Below are 18,526 nucleotides of genomic sequence, written 5' to 3' on the forward strand. Positions count from 1 at the left end.
CCACTAACATTAGCATTTTGTTGTATTGTGTTCTGGAGCTCTTAGGCCTATGAACAAGACCAGTGATTGTGTAAGAAATTACTGTCCCTTACCAGGCATGGTGGCGCATGCCTTTAACCCCAGCACTCAGGAGGCTTTTTTAGGAGGATTGCCATGAGCTCGAGGCCACCCTGAAACTATGTAGTGAATTCCAGGTCAGCCTAAGGTAGAGTGAGACCCTACCTCGAAAAGTCAAAAAAAAAAAAAAAGAAAGAAAGAAAGAAAGAAAGAAAGAAAGAAAGAAAGAAAGAAAAAAAGAAAGAAAGGGAAAGGAAAGGAAAAGAAATTGCTATATTTGAATCTGAGGGTTAAAAACTGTGTAGAATAGAAACAGTAGAAATAGCAGTGAGCTTTATGTCTCAAATTTTCTACTTGGGTGTATTGTCTGTGAGGAATAAATAGTCAGAAATGAAGTTAAAGGGACTCACATGGTCTTCTCTAAAATGTAGCCAATAGATGAGACTAACAGAATCTCATTACTCCTAGCAGAATGAGGAATTGGGACAATCGAAGGATCAGAACCACTTTTGTGGTGTGAATCTAATAGAGCTGACAAAAATGTCACTATTAAGTCAGTTCACAAATGTAATGAGAACCATGATATGTTGGAATCAAGCAGGTCTATAAAGCAGAAGTTGAGGCATCATTTCACCAGAAATGCTCAAGGATTAGGAGTAAAAGATGCAGATGGACTATTCCTTTGATTTTCAGACTCGGTATTTTGTTTGTTTGTTTGGGAGTCAGGATCTTATTCTGTAGCCTAAGATGGCCTAAAACTCATGGTAATCTTCTGTCCTCAGATTCCCAAGTGCTGGGATTAGAGATATGTATCACCTTGCCCGGTTTGTGGCCTCTGTTTCGCTTTAATTTTTTTTTAATTTATTTATTTATTTGAGAGTGACAGACACAGAGAGAAAGACAGAGGGAGAGAGAGAGAGAGAATGGGCGTGCCAGGGCTTCCAGCCTCTGCAAACGAACTCCAGACGCGTGCGCCCCCTTGTGCATCTGGCTAACGTGGGACCTGGGGAACCGAGCTTCGAACCGGGGTCCTTAGGCTTCACAGGCAAGTGCTTAACCGCTAAGCCATCTCTCCAGCCCTGTTTCGCTTTAATTTTGACCCTTGTAGTGGTTTGCATGAAATGTCCCCCATAGTCTCATGCATTTGTAATTATGCCTCATACTTGAGCTGAACAGGTGGCTCAGTGTTAAAGGTGCTTGTTTGTAAAGCCTGGTGTTGATTCACAGTACCACATAAAGCCAGATGCACAAAGTGCTACATGCATGTGGCATTTGTTTGAAATGGCAAGAGGAGGGCTGGAGAGAAAGTTTAATGGTTAAGGCCATAAAAGTTTAATGGCCAGTAAAGCCAAAGGACCCAGGTTTGATTCTCCAGGACCCATGTAAGCCAGATGCACAAGTGGTTCATGCATCTGGAGTTTGTTTGCAGTGGCTGGAGGCCCTGGCATGCCCATTCTCATTCTCTGTCCGTCTCTCTCTCTCTCTCTCTCTCTCTCACTCTCACTCTCACTCTCACTCTCTTTCTCTCAAATAAATAAATAAATATAAAAATAGATGGAGGAAACTTTAGTAAGAAATTTAATAGACATTTGTGGTCTAAATTCTCAGCAAATTCGTAATAAAATAGAATATTCTTGAGTTCATATAGAATATTTACAAAATACCTATAGAGGAAGGCTGGAGAGATGGCTAAGCCATTAAGGTGCTTGCTTGCAGAGCCTAATGACCCACGTTTAATTCCCCAGTACCCATGTAAAGCCAGATGCACAAAGTAGCACATATATCTGGAATTTGTTTATAGCAGCTGGAGGCCCTAGCATACTCATTCCCTCTCTCCTCTCTCTCTGTTTGAAGATAATAAATAAGTAATTTTTTAAATACCTATAAAAAAAACTTTTTGGGCTGGAGAGATGGTTTAGCGGTTAAGCGCTTGCCTGTGATGCCTAAGAACTCCGGTTTGAGGCTTGATTCCCCAGGACCCACGTTAGCCAGATGTACAAGGGGGTGCATGCATCTGGAATTCATCTGCAGTGGCTGGAAGCCCTGGCACATCCATTCTCTCACTCTCTCTGCCTCTTTCTCTGTCACTCTCAAATAAATAAATAAAAATAAACCAAAAAAAAAAAAAAACAAAAAACTTTGTACTTGACAGTAAAAGACCTGATGCTTTCGCACAAAAATAAAAACAAAGCAAGGATATTTCAGCTCACCACTGTTTTTCAACATCATAATATTATGTCCTAGCTAGTTCAATAAGGCAAGAAAAATTTAAAAAGGAGTACCCAAATTAGAAAGAAAAAATAAAGCTGTAACTGAGTGTGGTGGCACATGCCTTTAGTCCCAGCACTCAGGAGGCAGAGGTAGGAGGATCACTGTGAGTTCAGGGCCAGCCTGAGACTATGTAGCAAATTCCAAGTCAGCCTGAGCTAGAACAAGACCCTCCTTCACAAAATGAAAGAAAAAAGGAGAAAGAAAGGAAGGAAGGAAGGAAGGAAGGAAGGAAGGAAGGAAGGAAGGAAGGAGGGAAGAAAGAAAGAAAGAAAGAAAGAAAGAAAGAAAGAAAGAAAGAAAGAAAGAAAGAAAGAAAGGGAGAGAGAAGGAAGGAAGGAAGGAAGGAAGGAAGGAAGGAAGGAAGGAAGGAAGGAAGGAAGGAAGGAAGGAAGGAAGGAAGGAAGGAAGGAAGGAGGGAGAGAAGGAAGGAAGGGGGAAGGAGGGAGAGAAGGAAGGAAGGGAAGAAAGAAGGAAGGAGGGAAGGAAGGAAGGCTATAAATCTTGTTTCAGAAGACCAATGCAGAAAAAGTAATCGACAATAGGACTCTGGAACCAGCAAATTAATATAGCAGGTTAGCAGGATACAAGGCCAACTCCTCCCCCACCAAAATTCCTTCACTTTCCTATATGTCAGGAGTTAACAGATGAAATTTGAAATAAAACTAGTACACACAGGCAGATAAATGAATGTATGTAACAGTGAATTTTGGAATTTTCAAATTGGTAACAGTGGCTACCTTTGAGAAGAAATAGAGATCAGGATTATATCACATGAGGTGTAAAAGGAGAATTATTTGGGTGGTAGTCTAAGATACTTCAGCCATATTTATAAAGTCTCAAATTCAGGAATTCAAACAACAGAAATCTTCATTTGGGACTGGAGGGATGGCTTAGCAGTTTAAGGTTCAATTCCCCAGGACCCACGTTAGCAAGATGCACAAGGGGGCACATGCATCTGGAGTTTGTGGTGGCTGGAGGCCCTGGCACACCCATTCTCTCTCTCTCTCTCTCCCTCTTTCTCTGTCAAATAAATAAATAAATAAAAATTTTAAAAGAGTCAGGCATGGTGGCACATGCCTTTAATCCCAGTACTCAGGAGGCAGAGGTAGGAGGATCTCTGTGAGTTTGAGGAAAGCCTGGGACTACATAGTGAATTCCAGGTCAGCTTGGGCCAGAGTGAGACCCTACCTCAAAAAATAAAAATAAAAACAGAAATCTTCATTTGAATGAAACTTAGGCTAGTAAATGAGCTAGCAAGCAGATTGCATTGAATGCGAGGTCTGATCAATCCTCAACTCTTACCTAAGGGTTGAGGAAATAGAAAATCTTAGAAGTCATAGTGGAGCTAGCGATTTGATAGTTTTCTGAAGCGCCAGGTATACAAGAGGCTCCTCTTTGCAGAATATGTGTGCATGTGAATTTTCCAGGGACCGAGAACATGAACTTCCCTTTTAATATGAGATAAATTCCCTGCCCCATACTTAAACCCAACACCCCATCCTTTTACGAACAAGGGAACTCCCTCTGGGAGATGACGGGCATAACGTTGTTGTTTAACATGCCTACCACATATCATGGGCACACCTGATACTCTACCACAGGCACTTTCCCAGACTCTGGGGTGGCAATCCAGGCTGGATCAAGTGGGTCAGCAGGCAAAAAGGGCCAGCGCATGCGCCTGGGTTCATGGTGGACAGGGGGCATGGGAAAGATTGCGACTTTTTTTTTTAGGAAGACTAGGCTGATAGGTAATTGTGACTGTTCCTAGCAGCTCTTAGTGAGATGTTATCTTGTTATTCCCTTAGGTGTGGCTTTCAATGGATGGTGGCAACAGTTTTGAATTAATAGCTAACTTACAGGGTGACTATATATTAAACACTTTCCATAGCTACTTTACTTCAGATATTACTTTTGCTTCCAAATCTGGGATGGTTTTCTTTACAAAAGCAGGTAAGGAATATTCTTTTTTTTTTTTTTTTTTTTTTTTTTGGTGTAAGCATTATATATAGGTCAGAAATACAAGGTACATAAAAAACATAGTGTATTAATCAGTTTATCCTCAGGTATCAACCTATCAGGATGACAAATTTGTAGGACCTACCAAAACGGGACCATACGAACACCCCCGAAGAAAAGGAACCCTAAATCAGCATGTGGTGGTCTCCTTTACAATTTCACAGTAAAAGATGGTTTACTTCTCGCCCCCCACCCTTTGTCCGCATCCCACCAGCCTATGTTGCTGCTGTTGTATTCTCAGTGTCTGCCCCTGTAAAGACAAATGGAATCTCAGCGTGCAGAAGCTTTTTAACTTCATGAAGGCCCATTGGTCGATTGCCATTATTTCCTGAGTAACTGAAGACCTATTCAGAAAGTCCTTGTCTAGATATTGAAGTGTTTGCCCTACTAAGAGTGACACAACAACTTCTGAACTATTTGAAATGGCATGAGCCTTTAGTTACTACAAAACACCTAAGATAGCCGGGCGTGGTGGCGCACACCTTTAATCCCAGCACTCAGGAGGCAGAGGTAGGAAGATCGCCGTGGGTTCGAGGCCACCCTAAGACTACGAGTGAATTTCAGGTCAGCGTGGGCTACAGCAAGCCCCTACCTCAGGGGAGGGGGAAAATCCTAAGGTCAGTCATCAGTTTCTAAAGAGAAAAGAAAGATTTCCTCTCACACTTTGGATTTCAGTCCATGATTGATTGACACCATTGGTTTTGAGTTGGTCACATGTGGCAAAGCTGTTCATCATCTCATAGCCAAGTTGAAAGAGAGAGAGGAAGGCAGAGAGAGGGAGGGAGAAAGAGAGAGAAAGTCCCACAATCCCCTTCAAGTGTATGCCCTCAAAGACCAAAAGATGGAGGCCTCACCTCTTAAAGGCTCAGCTACCTCTTCAGAGCACTGCGCACTAAGGACCAAACCTTGAACACATGGAACTTGAGGAACATCCAAACTAGAGCACAGATGTTAAAGACTACAAAAAGCATCAAATGTGATAGTGTACACCTGTAATCTCAGTATTCAGGAGGCTGATGTAGGAGGATTTCCAGTTCAAGGCCAGCCTGGCTACATAGTGACCTTGTCTTCAAAACCAAAAAAAAAAAAAAAAAAAAGAGTAAAGTCACCTTGTGTTGTTCTGCAGAACAATGAATATCAAATATTCTCAGGCTGGAGAGATGGCTTAACAGTTAAGGCACTTGCCTGCAAAAACTAAGAACTCATGTTTGAATCTCCAGGTCCCATGTAGACAGACACACAGTGATGCAAACACACAATGTTGCACATGTGCCACAAGGGGGCGCACGTGTCTGGAGTTTGTTCACAGCGGCTGAAGGCCCTGGCATGCCCATTCTCTCTCTCTTTTTCTCTCTCTCTCTTTCAATACAAAAAAAAATTTAATATTCTCTTATAGAACTTCCAAAAAATGCCATATTCATAAGAATTTACAACCAACTCATGACCCATATGCAAACCAACAGTCTCGGTGGTTTAGAAACATACTTCACCAAATCTAAGATTCTACTGATTATAAGGTGCACTTTATTCTTTGTAACACAGGAAGTAAGAATCCTTCCAGTTAAGTTTTAATACATTCCATACTGATGGTTAAATGACAATGAATCACTGACATTGTTCGTTGATTTGGATGTGTCTCAGTACTAAAACATAATAGTTTTCATCTACTAGTGGGTTTCTTCTGTTAATAAGTCCTGTCCAATACTTGATTGCTATTCTTTAAGAAAATGTGGAATTATGATGATTCCTTCAGTGTTACTGGCTTTATTGATTAATGTATTTCTGTTTTATTTTTCTTCTCTTGCTGCACCCATAATAACTTCATTCCAGTGCCAAATTATAATGTAATGTTTTGGAGGGACGTGAACTGCAATAATGTTGAGTATTACTGCACCAGTGATTCTGGAAACTCAAAGTTATTACAGCATAAACAGAGGGAATAAAGTGTCATTGTCCCTTGATATTTGTGGCTTCTACAAGTTTAGGTTCAGTTATCTGAAGGTCATAAGTATTCAGGAAAAATTTATATCTATACTGAACTTATACAATCCCTTTTCCTTATCATTCTTCATCAAATGATATAGCCACTATTTGCATAGCATTTGTATGATATTAGGTATTTTAAGTCATCCAGAGATGAGTTAAAGTAAATGGGAGGATGCGCAAATACTAAGCTGTTTTTTGTAAGAGACTGGAACATCCTCGGAGTTTGGTGTCTGCAGGGAACCCTGAAGCCAATACAAATGGAACTCTGCACTGGCCATTGAGGCAGTTGGCCTCTATGACATGTGTGCCACCTGGTGGACAATGATCATAAGACACATCAATTATAAGATGTCTCAATTTCCAAGGCAGCCCAGGGAGGCAGAGGAGATAAGGTCAGAGAAGTCACTGGAACCCAGATCATAGTGGGTCTTGAAGGGCATTGTAAGGACCTCAGATTTTCCTCATACAGAGATTGAAGCCATTGTGAGTTTCACTTACAGGAAGAGATTAAGTGACGTACGATTTTTTTATTTTTACTTTATTTTATTTTTAATTTTTAATTTTTTTAGAGAGAGAGACAGGAAGAGAGAATTGGCGTGCGTCAGGGCCTCAGCCACCACAATCAAACTCTGGATGCTTGCGCCACCTAGTGGGCATGTGCAAACATATGCTTGCCTCACCTTTGTGCATCTGGCTCATGTGGCATCTGGAGAGTGGAACATGGTCAGGCTTTGCAGGCAAGCGCCTTAACCACCAAGCCATCTCTGTAGCCCTGACTTACCTTTTTTAAAAAAAATTATTTTATTTTATTTTATTTTAGAGAGAGAGAGAATTGGTGCACCAGGGCCTCAATCACTGAAATAGAACTCCAGATGCTTGTGCCACCTAGTGGGAACGTGAGACCTTGCACTTGCCTCACCTTTATGCATCTGGCCTACATGGGATCTGGAGAGTTGAACATGGGTTTCACAGGCAAGTGCCTTAACCACTAACCAAGCTCTCTAAATCCTGACTTACCATTTTTAAAGTGTTAACTTTTATTCTTTTTTTTTTTTTTTTTTTTTTTTTGAGAGCAGTCTGAAGAGGGCTGTAGGCAGAACCATAGAGAGCAGTTAAGAGACACAAGAGAGCTAAATAAAGGTTGCTGGTCAGAGTGCTGATGGAGACCAAAGTGGGAAGTGGTTAGATTCTAAACACAAGCAGAACTTGATGAACATTGGTTCAAATTACAATTTTTTAAAAATTTTTTTTGTTTTTTTATTTGAGAGCGACAGACAGAGAAAGAGACAGAGAGAGAGAATGGGCACGCCAGGGCTTCCAGCCACTGCAAACGAACTCCAGATGCGTGGGTCCTGGGGAGTCAAGCCTCGAACTGGGGCCCTTTAGGCTTCACGGGCAAGCGCTTAACCTCTAAGCCATCCCTCCAGCCCTCAAATTACAATTTTTCAACTTTACAGATGGTGCCAAATTGGGATGTATTCCGTAGACTCCATGCTTTGAATTTTTATTGAGAATGTTATTGCAAAAACGTATTCCACTGAGTGGGGAAACAGCTGTTACCCTACAGTATACTGTGTGGCTAAGCTAGGACGGTCAGAGGGTGAGGTGTATTAAGTGTAGTTTCGACTTACAGTATTTTCAACTTATAATGGGCAAAATTCCATCAGAAGCCAAGGAGCATCTTTCTGTATATATTAGGGAAGAGTCACAGGGATTTACTGATGAATACAGGTGGAGTGTGAGAAGAAGAAGGAATTCAGAATGACACAAAAGTTTTGGGACTGAGCCACAGGGAGAATGCAGTCACTAAAAGAAGCGAGAGCATGGGAGAGGTTTGCTGAGAATTAAGCGTTCTCAGTCAGCAAGCTACTTACCATTAGCTGGCACTCATGAACAAGTTGGGACACTTGAACTTAGGAATCAGCCACATAAAAATAGATTTCAAATCCTAAAACTGGATGAAGTCTCCAGAGTTAATTGGAGAAAGAAAAAAAGAAAAAAGAAAAAGAAACTAAGTACTGAGTCCCAAGACATGCCAACATCTGTGGGGTCAGGGACAAAAGGGGACAAGAGAACCTGCTTATGGAAACGGGCTTTTCTCACCCTGAGAAGCAGCTTTTCCTCCAGCTCTGTTAGGAAAAAGTGACTTCTCCAGTTTGGAGTTGGCTTGGCTCAGTGAATTCTGGTGTGCTACCATATAACTGACAGGCCCTCCAGTCATGGTGCCCTGAGGCCACAACAAATCCAGTTTGGTTTGACTTGATGGCCCAGTGGTATCCACCGGCAATCCCCCTTGTCCTCCTAAGTGTTTGCTTTTTTCACCACTTCTACCTACACAGGAATCTAATTTGCTAGTTTCAGAAAGAAAACACTAACCAGGGGGACTAAGCCTCTTTCTTCTAAATTCCTGATTTAGACACCCCTGTACTGTGTTCTATCATCTCCCCACTTTAGTGAACTTGTATTGTGGCCATATGGAGCCCGGAAAAGACTTCACAAGGTGTCACACGAACTAACATGTGTTTTACTGATTTAGGAAGCTTGTAGCCCTACTTCAGTCCTTTCATTTAAATGATGTTTTTAACAGGTAGGAGTTGTATTATATTAATATTTTTCTATTTTTCTCCCAACAGGATTGATGAAATACACAAATATTGGAAAACTTAACGAAAGTGTTGTCACCTTATACTATGATCACTTGGGATTCATACACAAACTGACCCCAGAAAAGTTTGACTCTGGTAAAAGTACAGGCCTTGGAAATTCTAAAAGCATTTTTGGACTGGTCAGTGTTAAATTGATACATTGAAAAGTTTGCCTGGTTATTAGACTAGATGCCACATTCTGTTTATAGAATAATGGGGAGGTGTTCTATGTTACTAAAGGAAAACCCTATGTATATCACAAAATGCTTCCAAAATCTGTTCTAAGTCCCACACAGGGATGTATATTTCAGCCCTACCCAGTATATCCTCATGCAATGTCTTCAGAGCAAAACATTATGAGAGGGGGTGCAGTTAGGGTGACTGTACCCCTGAAGGCAAAAAGGAAAGTTTGCACTTGCTAGAAAGCAAAGATGATCTGATCTTACCTCTTTCCCTAGACCTGTTTCTCCACAAACTACCAGGACCCCTCCTGGGAGGGAGGTCTTTCATAGGATTTAAACATTGTGGTTGGTCAAGTTCAGCCCCCAGAACTTGGTGTCAGGGCTAACCTCTTCCTGAGACAGCCCCTAGTCCTAACCAACCAGCTGCCCCTCTGGTCCACCTGAGCCAGAAGACAGCCTGCCACCACCAAAAGCTTATAAATATCTTTGCAAGGAGAGGGCAGGCTCTCTGACCACTTGGAAACTTCCAGCTGTGGGTACGCTTTTCTGGGCCCATCCCTTACTGCCCGCATGGGCTCCTTTATCCCTTTCAGCTCCCCACATGGCAGGAACTTCTCGAACTTTCTTTTCTCTTTTCTTTCCACACTTTTTTTTCCTAGGCCCACCACGTGGGATCTCTAGCCACATGGGTGCCTCTCCTTGGCTCTGTACTCAATAAATATAATAATTTAATAATTATCCTTCTCAGGCTTCTTTTTCATTCAATTCTTTGAGTAAAATTAGAAAGAAACCTAGAGTTTGGGGTTCAAGGACTTTCCTAGTCCTCTAGCACCCCATTAAAATTAGATCTAATAAACTAAAGCTGTTACGACCAATCCAGGTCCAAGTGGGGTTAGCCCTACCTCCCAAGGTTGACCTTAAAGAAACATAGTTTCTGGCTCACTTGTCTTCCTCCATGTTAAGTTTTCCCACTGATTTATTCTCTTCCCAGTGCCAACTAGGACAGGTTTTTCTTCTGCACTGGTGAAATGAGATGCAGATTTTTGTTCTGTTTTGTTTTGTTTTTATTTTTCAAGGTAGGGTCTCATTCTGGCCCAAGCTGACCTGGAATTCACTCTGTATTCTCAAGGTGGCCTCAAACTCACAGAGATCCTTCTACCTCTGCCTCCCAAATGCTGGGATTAAAGGCGTGCGCCACCACACCCGGCTAGATGCAGGTTTTTAATATAATTTCAATGTGAACACTAGCGAAGGTGCCCATGACAAGGAAGTCAGTGTGACTTCAGTGTGAACACTAGTGAAGGTGCCCATGACAAGGAAGTCAGTGTAATTTCAGTGTGAACACTAGTGAAGGTGCCCGTGGCAAGGGAGTCAGTGTAATTTCAGTGTGAACACTAGCAGTCAGTGTGACTTCAGTGTGAACACTAGCGAAGGTGCCCGTGACAAGGAAGTCAGTGTGACTTCAGTGTGAACACTAGCGAAGGTGCCCGTGACAAGGAAGTCAGTGTGACTTCAGTGTGAACACTAGCGAAGGTGCCCATGACAAGGAAGTCACTCTTGAGCACATAGTCATGCAAGTGTGTGTTCATCATCGTATCAGCAAAGAACCGCACGTTTCTTGACGGAGGTTTGATAGAACCTGTCCTTTTGGCTTATGGTAAACAGCAAAGATTGAACCTAAAAGCGCCCCTCACCAGGCTGAGGCTGCAGTGAAAGAGAGCAGGGTTTCAGCATCCTCTGTCTGAGGATCACAAAGTGAGGAGAGGAACTTCCACGGGAGGGTGAAAGGCTTCCACGTGTGTTTGCTGAGTCATGGGTCTGGATTCTGCAAATGCTCGAAGTGGATGATGGGAACAGTCCAGAAACCAATCAACCAAAACAGCAGCTGTCTCAGCCTTTCACTGACTTCACAGTTATTCAGAAAGGGTCTTAATTCCCTTCAGTGGAAGTTGAAGGTGTTAACATGAAAAAATAAATAACAAAACGATAAGGACTTTTACACTCAGGACAAATTTTAAGAACTCATACTCAGGGCTGGAGAGATGGCTTAGTGGTTAAGGCATTTGCCTGCAAAGAAGCACAAGGACCCAGGAATCCATTCCCCAGGACCCGCATAAACCAGATACCAAAGGTGACGAAAGCGTCTGGAGTTCGTTTGCAGTGGCTAGAGGCCCTGGTATGCCCATTTTCTCTTTATCTTTCTATCTGCCTCTTTCTCACTCTCAAATAAATAAAATAAAATAAAATATTTTAAATATTTTTATCTATTTATTTCAGAGTGAGAAAAAGGCAGAGAGAGAGAGAGAATGGGCATGCCAGGGCCTCCAGCCATTGTAAACGAACTCCAGATGCATGCACCCCCTTGTGCATCTGGCTTACGTGGGCCCAGGAGAGTTGAACCAGGATCCTTTGGCTTTGCAGGCAAACACCTTAACCACTAAGCCATCTCTCCAGCCCAAAATAAATTATTTTTTTTTTACTTTTTTTTTAGTATTTATTTATTTATTTATTTATTTATTTGAGAGCGACAGACACACAGAGAAAGACAGATAGAGGGAGAGAGAGAGAATGGGCGCGCCAGGGCTTCCAGCCTCTGCAAACGAACTCCAGACGCGTGCGCCCCCTTGTGCATCTGGCTAACGTGGGACCTGGGGAACCGAGCCTCGAACCGAGGTCCTTAGGCTTCACAGGCGAGCGCTTAACCGCTAAGCCATCTCTCCAGCCCCAAAATAAATTATTTTTAAAAAGAACTCATACTGGGCTGGTTAAGCGCTCGCCTGTGAAGCCTAAGGACCTCGGTTCGAGGCTCGGTTCCCCAGGTCCCACGTTAGCCAGATGCACAAGGGGGCGCACGCGTCTGGAGTTCGTTTGCAGAGGCTGGAAGCCCTGGCGCGCCCATTCTCTCTCTCTCCCTCTATCTGTCTTTCTCTGTGTGTCTGTCGCTCTCAAATAAATAAATCTCAAATAAATAAATAAAAAAAAAGAACTCATACACAATAACTTTACCATTCTTTTATATATATGTATATTTTTATTGATAACTTCCATAATTGTAAACAATATCCCATGGTAATTCCCTCCCTCCCCCCACTTTTCCCTTTGAAACTCAACTCTCCATCATATCCCCTTCCCCTTTCACTCCCAAAAATATGTATAAGCTGGATGTGGAGGTGCACACCTTTAATCCCAGCACTTGGAAGGCAGAGGTAGGAGGATCACCATGAGTTCGAGGCCACCCTGAGACTCCATAGTAAATTCCAGGTCAGCCTGAGCTAGAGTGAAACCCTACCTATACATATATATATATCCTCTCTAAGAAAAAACAATCACTAGCTCTTACTGTGTGTTAGGCACTGCTGTGAGCTCTTCATCTTCATAAGAATTATTTATCCCCATTTTACTTACTGGGAAGTAAGGCACAAAGATCATGAACTATCGATGCTACTGGGTATCTATCTAAGGCAACCCAAGGCTTGTCCTTTCAACCACCACGTGCCCTATTCTGTCCCTATCTTGGTGAAGACAAAAAACTGTGAAGCTGGGAAAGAAAGTATGACAGAAAATGGGTTGTGGATGTACTACTTCATAGATGTGCCCCCCAAACAGTCTGCACCACCTCCCACTCACTCTGTGTCCTAGCAACAAGGTGAACTCCAGAGCCCCTTTAGGAATAGTACTTCTCACCCCCTGAAAGTTCCCCCAGCTGGACAGGATCGGGGTTGAAGTGTGCGCTAGAAAGAAGACCTACAGATCAGATGCCCAGGCCAAAGATGACCATAGGGGAAACTGGTGAGTGAGGGACGGCGAGGAGAGAGACATCCGCCGAGTCCAGTCAGGAAACTCAGAGATGAGTGTTCGAAGGAGGAGAGGCACTTCACAGGACCCTTCCTAAGTAAAGCTCCAAATAAGAACCTAATTCTGACAATATCCAGTGCAGACAGGGTAATGTGACCACAGACAAAAAAAAAAAAAAAAAAAACTGATTTTAAAGTCTGCAACTCACACAACAGTTCACATACACACTGTAAATCAAGTTTCTCTGTACCCAACCACCGCACTTCCTCCAAAAGGTACAGGAATCTTTTGCTATTATTGTTGTTTACCTTACCAACGGGCAGTTTTTATACATGTGCACAGTGTATTTTGATCATATTCATCTCTCATCATCTTCTCTTGTCCACCACTCCCTCCCACTGAACTGTTCCTTCTTCAAAATTAGACCCACTTTTCTGATGTCTCTTAGGAGGAAACCCATGGGATTGCATCAGGGTTGCTGGGATGAGCGTGGGTGCTGAGTTGCATCATGGGAAGCTCACCAGGGGACCCCCACTGAGACAAAAGGGCCCCGCCCTCCTCAGCAACAGCTGACTACAGCTAACTCTCCAGGGAGAGGTAGAAACCTCATAAGCTATCCCATCCTCCATGCCTGAATGCTGTAGGACCCAATCTTGGGGCACAGGAATCTTAAACTGAGTCTAGTAAAATGGTATTATTTTGTTATGAACTAGAAACAGATTTATAATTTGTTGAATCATAATTGAAGCATAAAATATTTTAAATATAGTATTATCTTTTCTCCAATTCCAGCCTCCTGATCTAGGCTTTGAAACTGCACTTGCTCCACAATATATCACCACAGATGAAATGGTATTTTTTGCATATGTGCCTAAGAATACACGGGCAATCTCTTTATTCAAGAAGACATTCAGAAATATGCACACTGGGAAACTGATTCAGTTCGGGTAATTAATTACTTGCTTGTGCTTATGTAGGGAGCACACTTGGTTTTAGATTTTAAATTTTTTTTCTTCTTCTTTTTCTTTTTCTTTTTTTGAGGTAGGGTCTCACTCTAGCCCAGGCTGACCCAGATCTCACACTGTAGTCTTAGGCTGGCCTCAAACTCACAGTGATCTTCCTACCTCTGCCTCACAAGCGCTGGGATTAAATGCCTGCTTTAAATTCTAAATTTTTAAGGATTTTTTTAAAATTATTTATTTATTTATTTATTTATTTGAGAGCGACAGACACAGAGAGAAAGACAGATAGAGGGAGAGAGAGAGAATAGGCGCGCCAGGGCTTCCAGCCTCTGCAAACGAACTCCAGACGCGTGCGCCCCCTTGTGCATCTGGCTAACGTGGGACCTGGGGAACTGAGCCTCGAACCGGGGTCCTTAGGCTTCACAGGCAAGCACTTAACCGCTAAGCCATCTCTCCAGCCCAGGATTTTTAAAAGTATTTATTTATTTGTGAGAAAGAGGCAGATAGAGAGAGAGAATGGGCACATGAGGGCCTCCAGCCACCTTAAACAAACTCCAGACACATGTGCCTCCTTATGCAACTGGCTTTATATGGGTCCTGGGGAATGGAACCTTGGTCCTTTGACCACTGAGCCATCTCTCCAGCCCCTAAATTTTGATCTTACCTTTCTGAGTAATTTTCTTGATCCAATATATTTATCCTAAAAAGCCAAATACATTTATATGTTCCAAGTTGTCTTAAATGATAGCTCCAATTATAAAAACATTGTGCCATTTGTATCAGAACCATTCAACTAAGCTGTAGATGTGTATGCTCCTTAATTAGGGTACCAAATGTCCTGGGTTGGGGGTAGGTTGCTGAGGCTGGGGAGATGGCTCATCAGCTAAAGGTACTTGCTAGCAAAGCCTGCTGGGTTGAGTTTAATTCCCCAGCACCCATGTAAAGACAGATGTGCAAAGTGGCACATATGAGTCTAGAGTACATTTACAATGGCAAGAGGCCCTGGTATTTCCATTCATAGTGTCTCTCTCCCTCTCTCTCTCTCTCTCTCTCTCTCTCTCTCTCTCTCTCTCTCTCTGTGTGTGTGTGTGTGTGTGTGTGTGTGTGTGTGTGTGTGTGATAAATAATCCAATAAAAAATATTACTGAGGGCTGGAGAGATGGCTTAACAGTTAAGGTGTTTGCCTGCAAAGCCAAAAGACCCAGGTTCGGTTCCCCAGGACCCACGTTAGCCAGGTGCACAAAAGGGCACATGCATCTGGAGTTTATTTGCAGTGGCTGGAGGCCCTGGTGCACCCATCTCTCTCTCTCTCCCCCCTTCTCTCCCTCTTTCTCTGTCAAATAAATAGATAAATAATAAAATATTGTTTAATATTACTAAGAACAAATAAATAAAAATAAACTAAAACATTAAATATTACTAAGAAAAATATTGGGCTGGGGATGTAGCTCAGTTGGTAAGAGTGTGTATCTAGCATACATAAAGCCCTGCGTTGGGTTCCCAACACCAAATAAAATCAGCACATGGTAGGTAGAGGCAGAAGTTAAAGATTATCTTTGCATTCACAGCAACCTGGAGGCCAGCCTGGGCTCCATGTGACCCTGTCTCAATAAATAAATGAATCAATAAATAATAAATGATTAACATATGGTTAATATCATCTCAATGTTAATAACATTAGCTTTTTATTGTAAGTATTTCAAGGCATGTGATCATTCTAAGGATCAAAATATTTAAAAACTCAAACAGCATAATCTGTTTTAAGATCCCATGACTGCTCAGTTTGCACAGACAGTAGAGAACGTGCAGCTGAAATGCAGTGAGCAAAGACCCAGGATCACAGGCCTGGAGAATGTAAGACCTCAGATGGGCATGTAGAATAGGAGCCCAGAGTTACGAGGTCAGCGATAGGCCAAAGGCAGATCTCCAGATCGTCACCAATAAAGTAGTGTTAGCACTTATTCATTTCTTCCAGGAACAAAAAAAACAAAAAAGACTCAATGCTGAGTACTTGCATGGAATAATAGGAGGTTCTGAGTTTACTCTTCTGTTTTACTGATGTCGGTGTCCCACTGACCACATGGCTCCGGGTCACGCTTGTGAACACACGCCTCCTGCTGATTTTCCTTAGCTTTGAATCTCCCATGTGAATGTCACACTCAGCTTGTCAAGTTCCATGAAGGGAGAAAAAAAGAAACTATTCATAGAAATTATATAATACTGGGCTGGAGAGATTGCTTAGTGGTTAAGGCACTTACTTGCCTGTGAAGCCTAAGGGCCCAGGTTTAATTCTCCAGGTCCCAACGTAAGCCAGATGCACAAGGTGGTGCATGTGTCTGGAGTTCATCTGCAGTGGCTAGAAGCCCTGGCATGCCCATTCTCTGTCTCTCTCTCTGTGTGTGATCAATAAATAAAAAATAAAGAAAGAAAACTAAAATATATTTTTTAAAAGAAATTATATCATACAGCAGATAAATGCTGCTTTATAGTTGCAGCTAGGCTGTAGGTAGAATAATTTTAGTTAGTTCTCTCAGAAATTTAGTGTCTTGCTTCCTCCTGGGTGGACAGAGCTATGTTTTCCTTCCATACTCCTCTGGAAAGTGTCTTTCTCTGCACACTGCAGAGGAGTGTCTTTGCTCCCTGACATATCAGCTGACAGATTTTGTGCCAGGGGAGGTGGGAGCCTCAGGGGCAGCATGCTCCCATCCCCTCCTCATTTCCCCCACCTGTATGTGATAGTGTAAACAGCCTCCTGTGTTTTAAAGCTTTCGCTTCCTATTAGAGGAAGAGGAAGGTCAAGGAAGTAGACGATGCTTGAGCCTGTTTCTCCCTTGTAGTAGACAGCCCCTCACGCAGGCACCATTTGTGCATCTGGCACACGTTCATTTCCCCAGTTTCCACACAAAGCCAGATGCACAAAATGGTACAGGCATCTGGATTTTGTTTACTGCAGCAAGAAGCCCTGCTATATCCAATCTCCACCCACACCCTCCCTCTCCTTGCAAACAAATAAATAAAAATATTTATAAAAGAAATATGATGGGGGGGGCTAGAGAGATGGCTTAGCGGTTAAGCGCTTGCCTGTGAAGCCTAAGGACCCCGGTTTGAGGCTCGGTTCCCCAGGTCCCACGTTAGCCGGATGCACAAGGGGGCGCACGCATCTGGAGTTCGTTTGCAGTGGCTGGAAGCCCTGGCATGTCCATTCTCTCCCTCTCTCCCTCTGTCTCTCTCTCTCTCTCTCTCCCCCTCTTTCTCTCTCTCTCTCTCCCCCTCTTTCTCTCTCTGTCACTCTCAAATAAATAAACAAAAAAAAATTTTTTTAAAGAAAGAAATATGATGGGGGCTGGAGAGATGGCTTAGCGGTTAAGCACTTGCCTATGAAGCCTAAGGACTCCAGTTCGAGGCTTGATTCCCCGGAACCCACATTAGCCAGATGCACAAGGAGGCGCACGCGTCTGGAGTTCGTTAGCAGTGGCTGGAAGCCCTGATGCGCCATTTGCGCAGAGACATTGCCTCCCACCCCATAATGCGTGTCCTACAATCCCCTGCATACCCAAAGAGGAAGGCCCCTTCAGAAAAAAGCGCAGGGAGAAGGGAAAGAATGGTACCAACATGTGTTGTTTACATACTAAATATGTCCATATCTAATTAAAAAAAAACCTGTTTACTAAAGGGGACATATGAAATTTCATATTTTTGGTCAAATTTTAGGTTATTTTTGGTTAAATAAACTCTGAACTGTCAAAAAAAGAAATATGAGAAAGCAAAGTTCTAGAGAAACCTCACTTATGAACATGGATGCTAAAATTCTAAATATTAGCAAACTAAATCCAGAAATGTATGAAAGTAGTAAACACACACTGACCAAAACAACAACCCTAGATCCCCAGTGTAACTTACAACATTAAATATTCAAGAGAAAAATTGGGCAGATTACTTCAACACATGTAAAAGAAACAATTTAAAATCCAAACCCTCAAATCTTCTATAAAAGAAAAAAGAGATTTCTCTTAAGGGATAAAGGGTTAAAATTACAGAAAAGATCACATGTCAAGATGAGATTTTTAAAATAACTGTTATTGCTGGGCGTGATAGCACTTGGGAAGCAGAGGTAGGAGGATCACTATGAGTTCAAGGTTACCCTGAGACTACATAGTGAATTCCAGGTCAGCCTGGGGTCGAGTGAGGCCCTACCTCTAAAAACCAGAATAAATAAATAAAATAGCTGGTATTGTTTGGGTTGAACAGCCTTGTGGTTTCTGAGCATGCCCTTTCCCACCTATACAAGATGCCTTCTGAATTTAAACTCTTTTTTTTTTTCTTTTTTGGTTTTTCAAGGTAGGGTCTCACTCTAGCCCAGCCTGACCTGGAATTCACTATGGTGTCTCAGGGTGGCCTGGAACTCATGGTGATCCTCCTACCTCTGCCTCCCAAGTGCTGGGATTAAAGGCATGTGCCACCACGCCCGGCCTGAATTTAAACTCTTTAACAAAGGTTTTATGTTTATAGACACATGCCAGGATAGGATTTCCCTTTATTTTATTATTTTATTTGTGTATGTGTGTGTGTGCGGTGTGTGGATGTGAGTATATGCATGCTCATACGTGTATAG

General features: G+C 42.5%; 1 protein-coding gene across 1 annotated transcript in view; it reads left to right on the forward strand.

Annotated features, from left to right (window-relative positions):
- Positions 1-18,526, forward strand: part of Catsperb (cation channel sperm associated auxiliary subunit beta) — a 129,820-nt gene that overhangs the window by 65,608 nt on the left and 45,686 nt on the right. The window contains exons 14-16 of the mRNA XM_045155587.1: positions 4,134-4,278; positions 8,964-9,115; positions 13,745-13,899. Coding sequence (XP_045011522.1) covers positions 4,134-4,278; positions 8,964-9,115; positions 13,745-13,899 — 452 coding nt within the window. The remainder of the gene's footprint in view (positions 1-4,133; positions 4,279-8,963; positions 9,116-13,744; positions 13,900-18,526) is intronic.

This window comes from Jaculus jaculus, chromosome 7 (assembly GCF_020740685.1).
Source record: "Jaculus jaculus isolate mJacJac1 chromosome 7, mJacJac1.mat.Y.cur, whole genome shotgun sequence".
NCBI lineage: Eukaryota > Metazoa > Chordata > Mammalia > Rodentia > Dipodidae > Jaculus > Jaculus jaculus.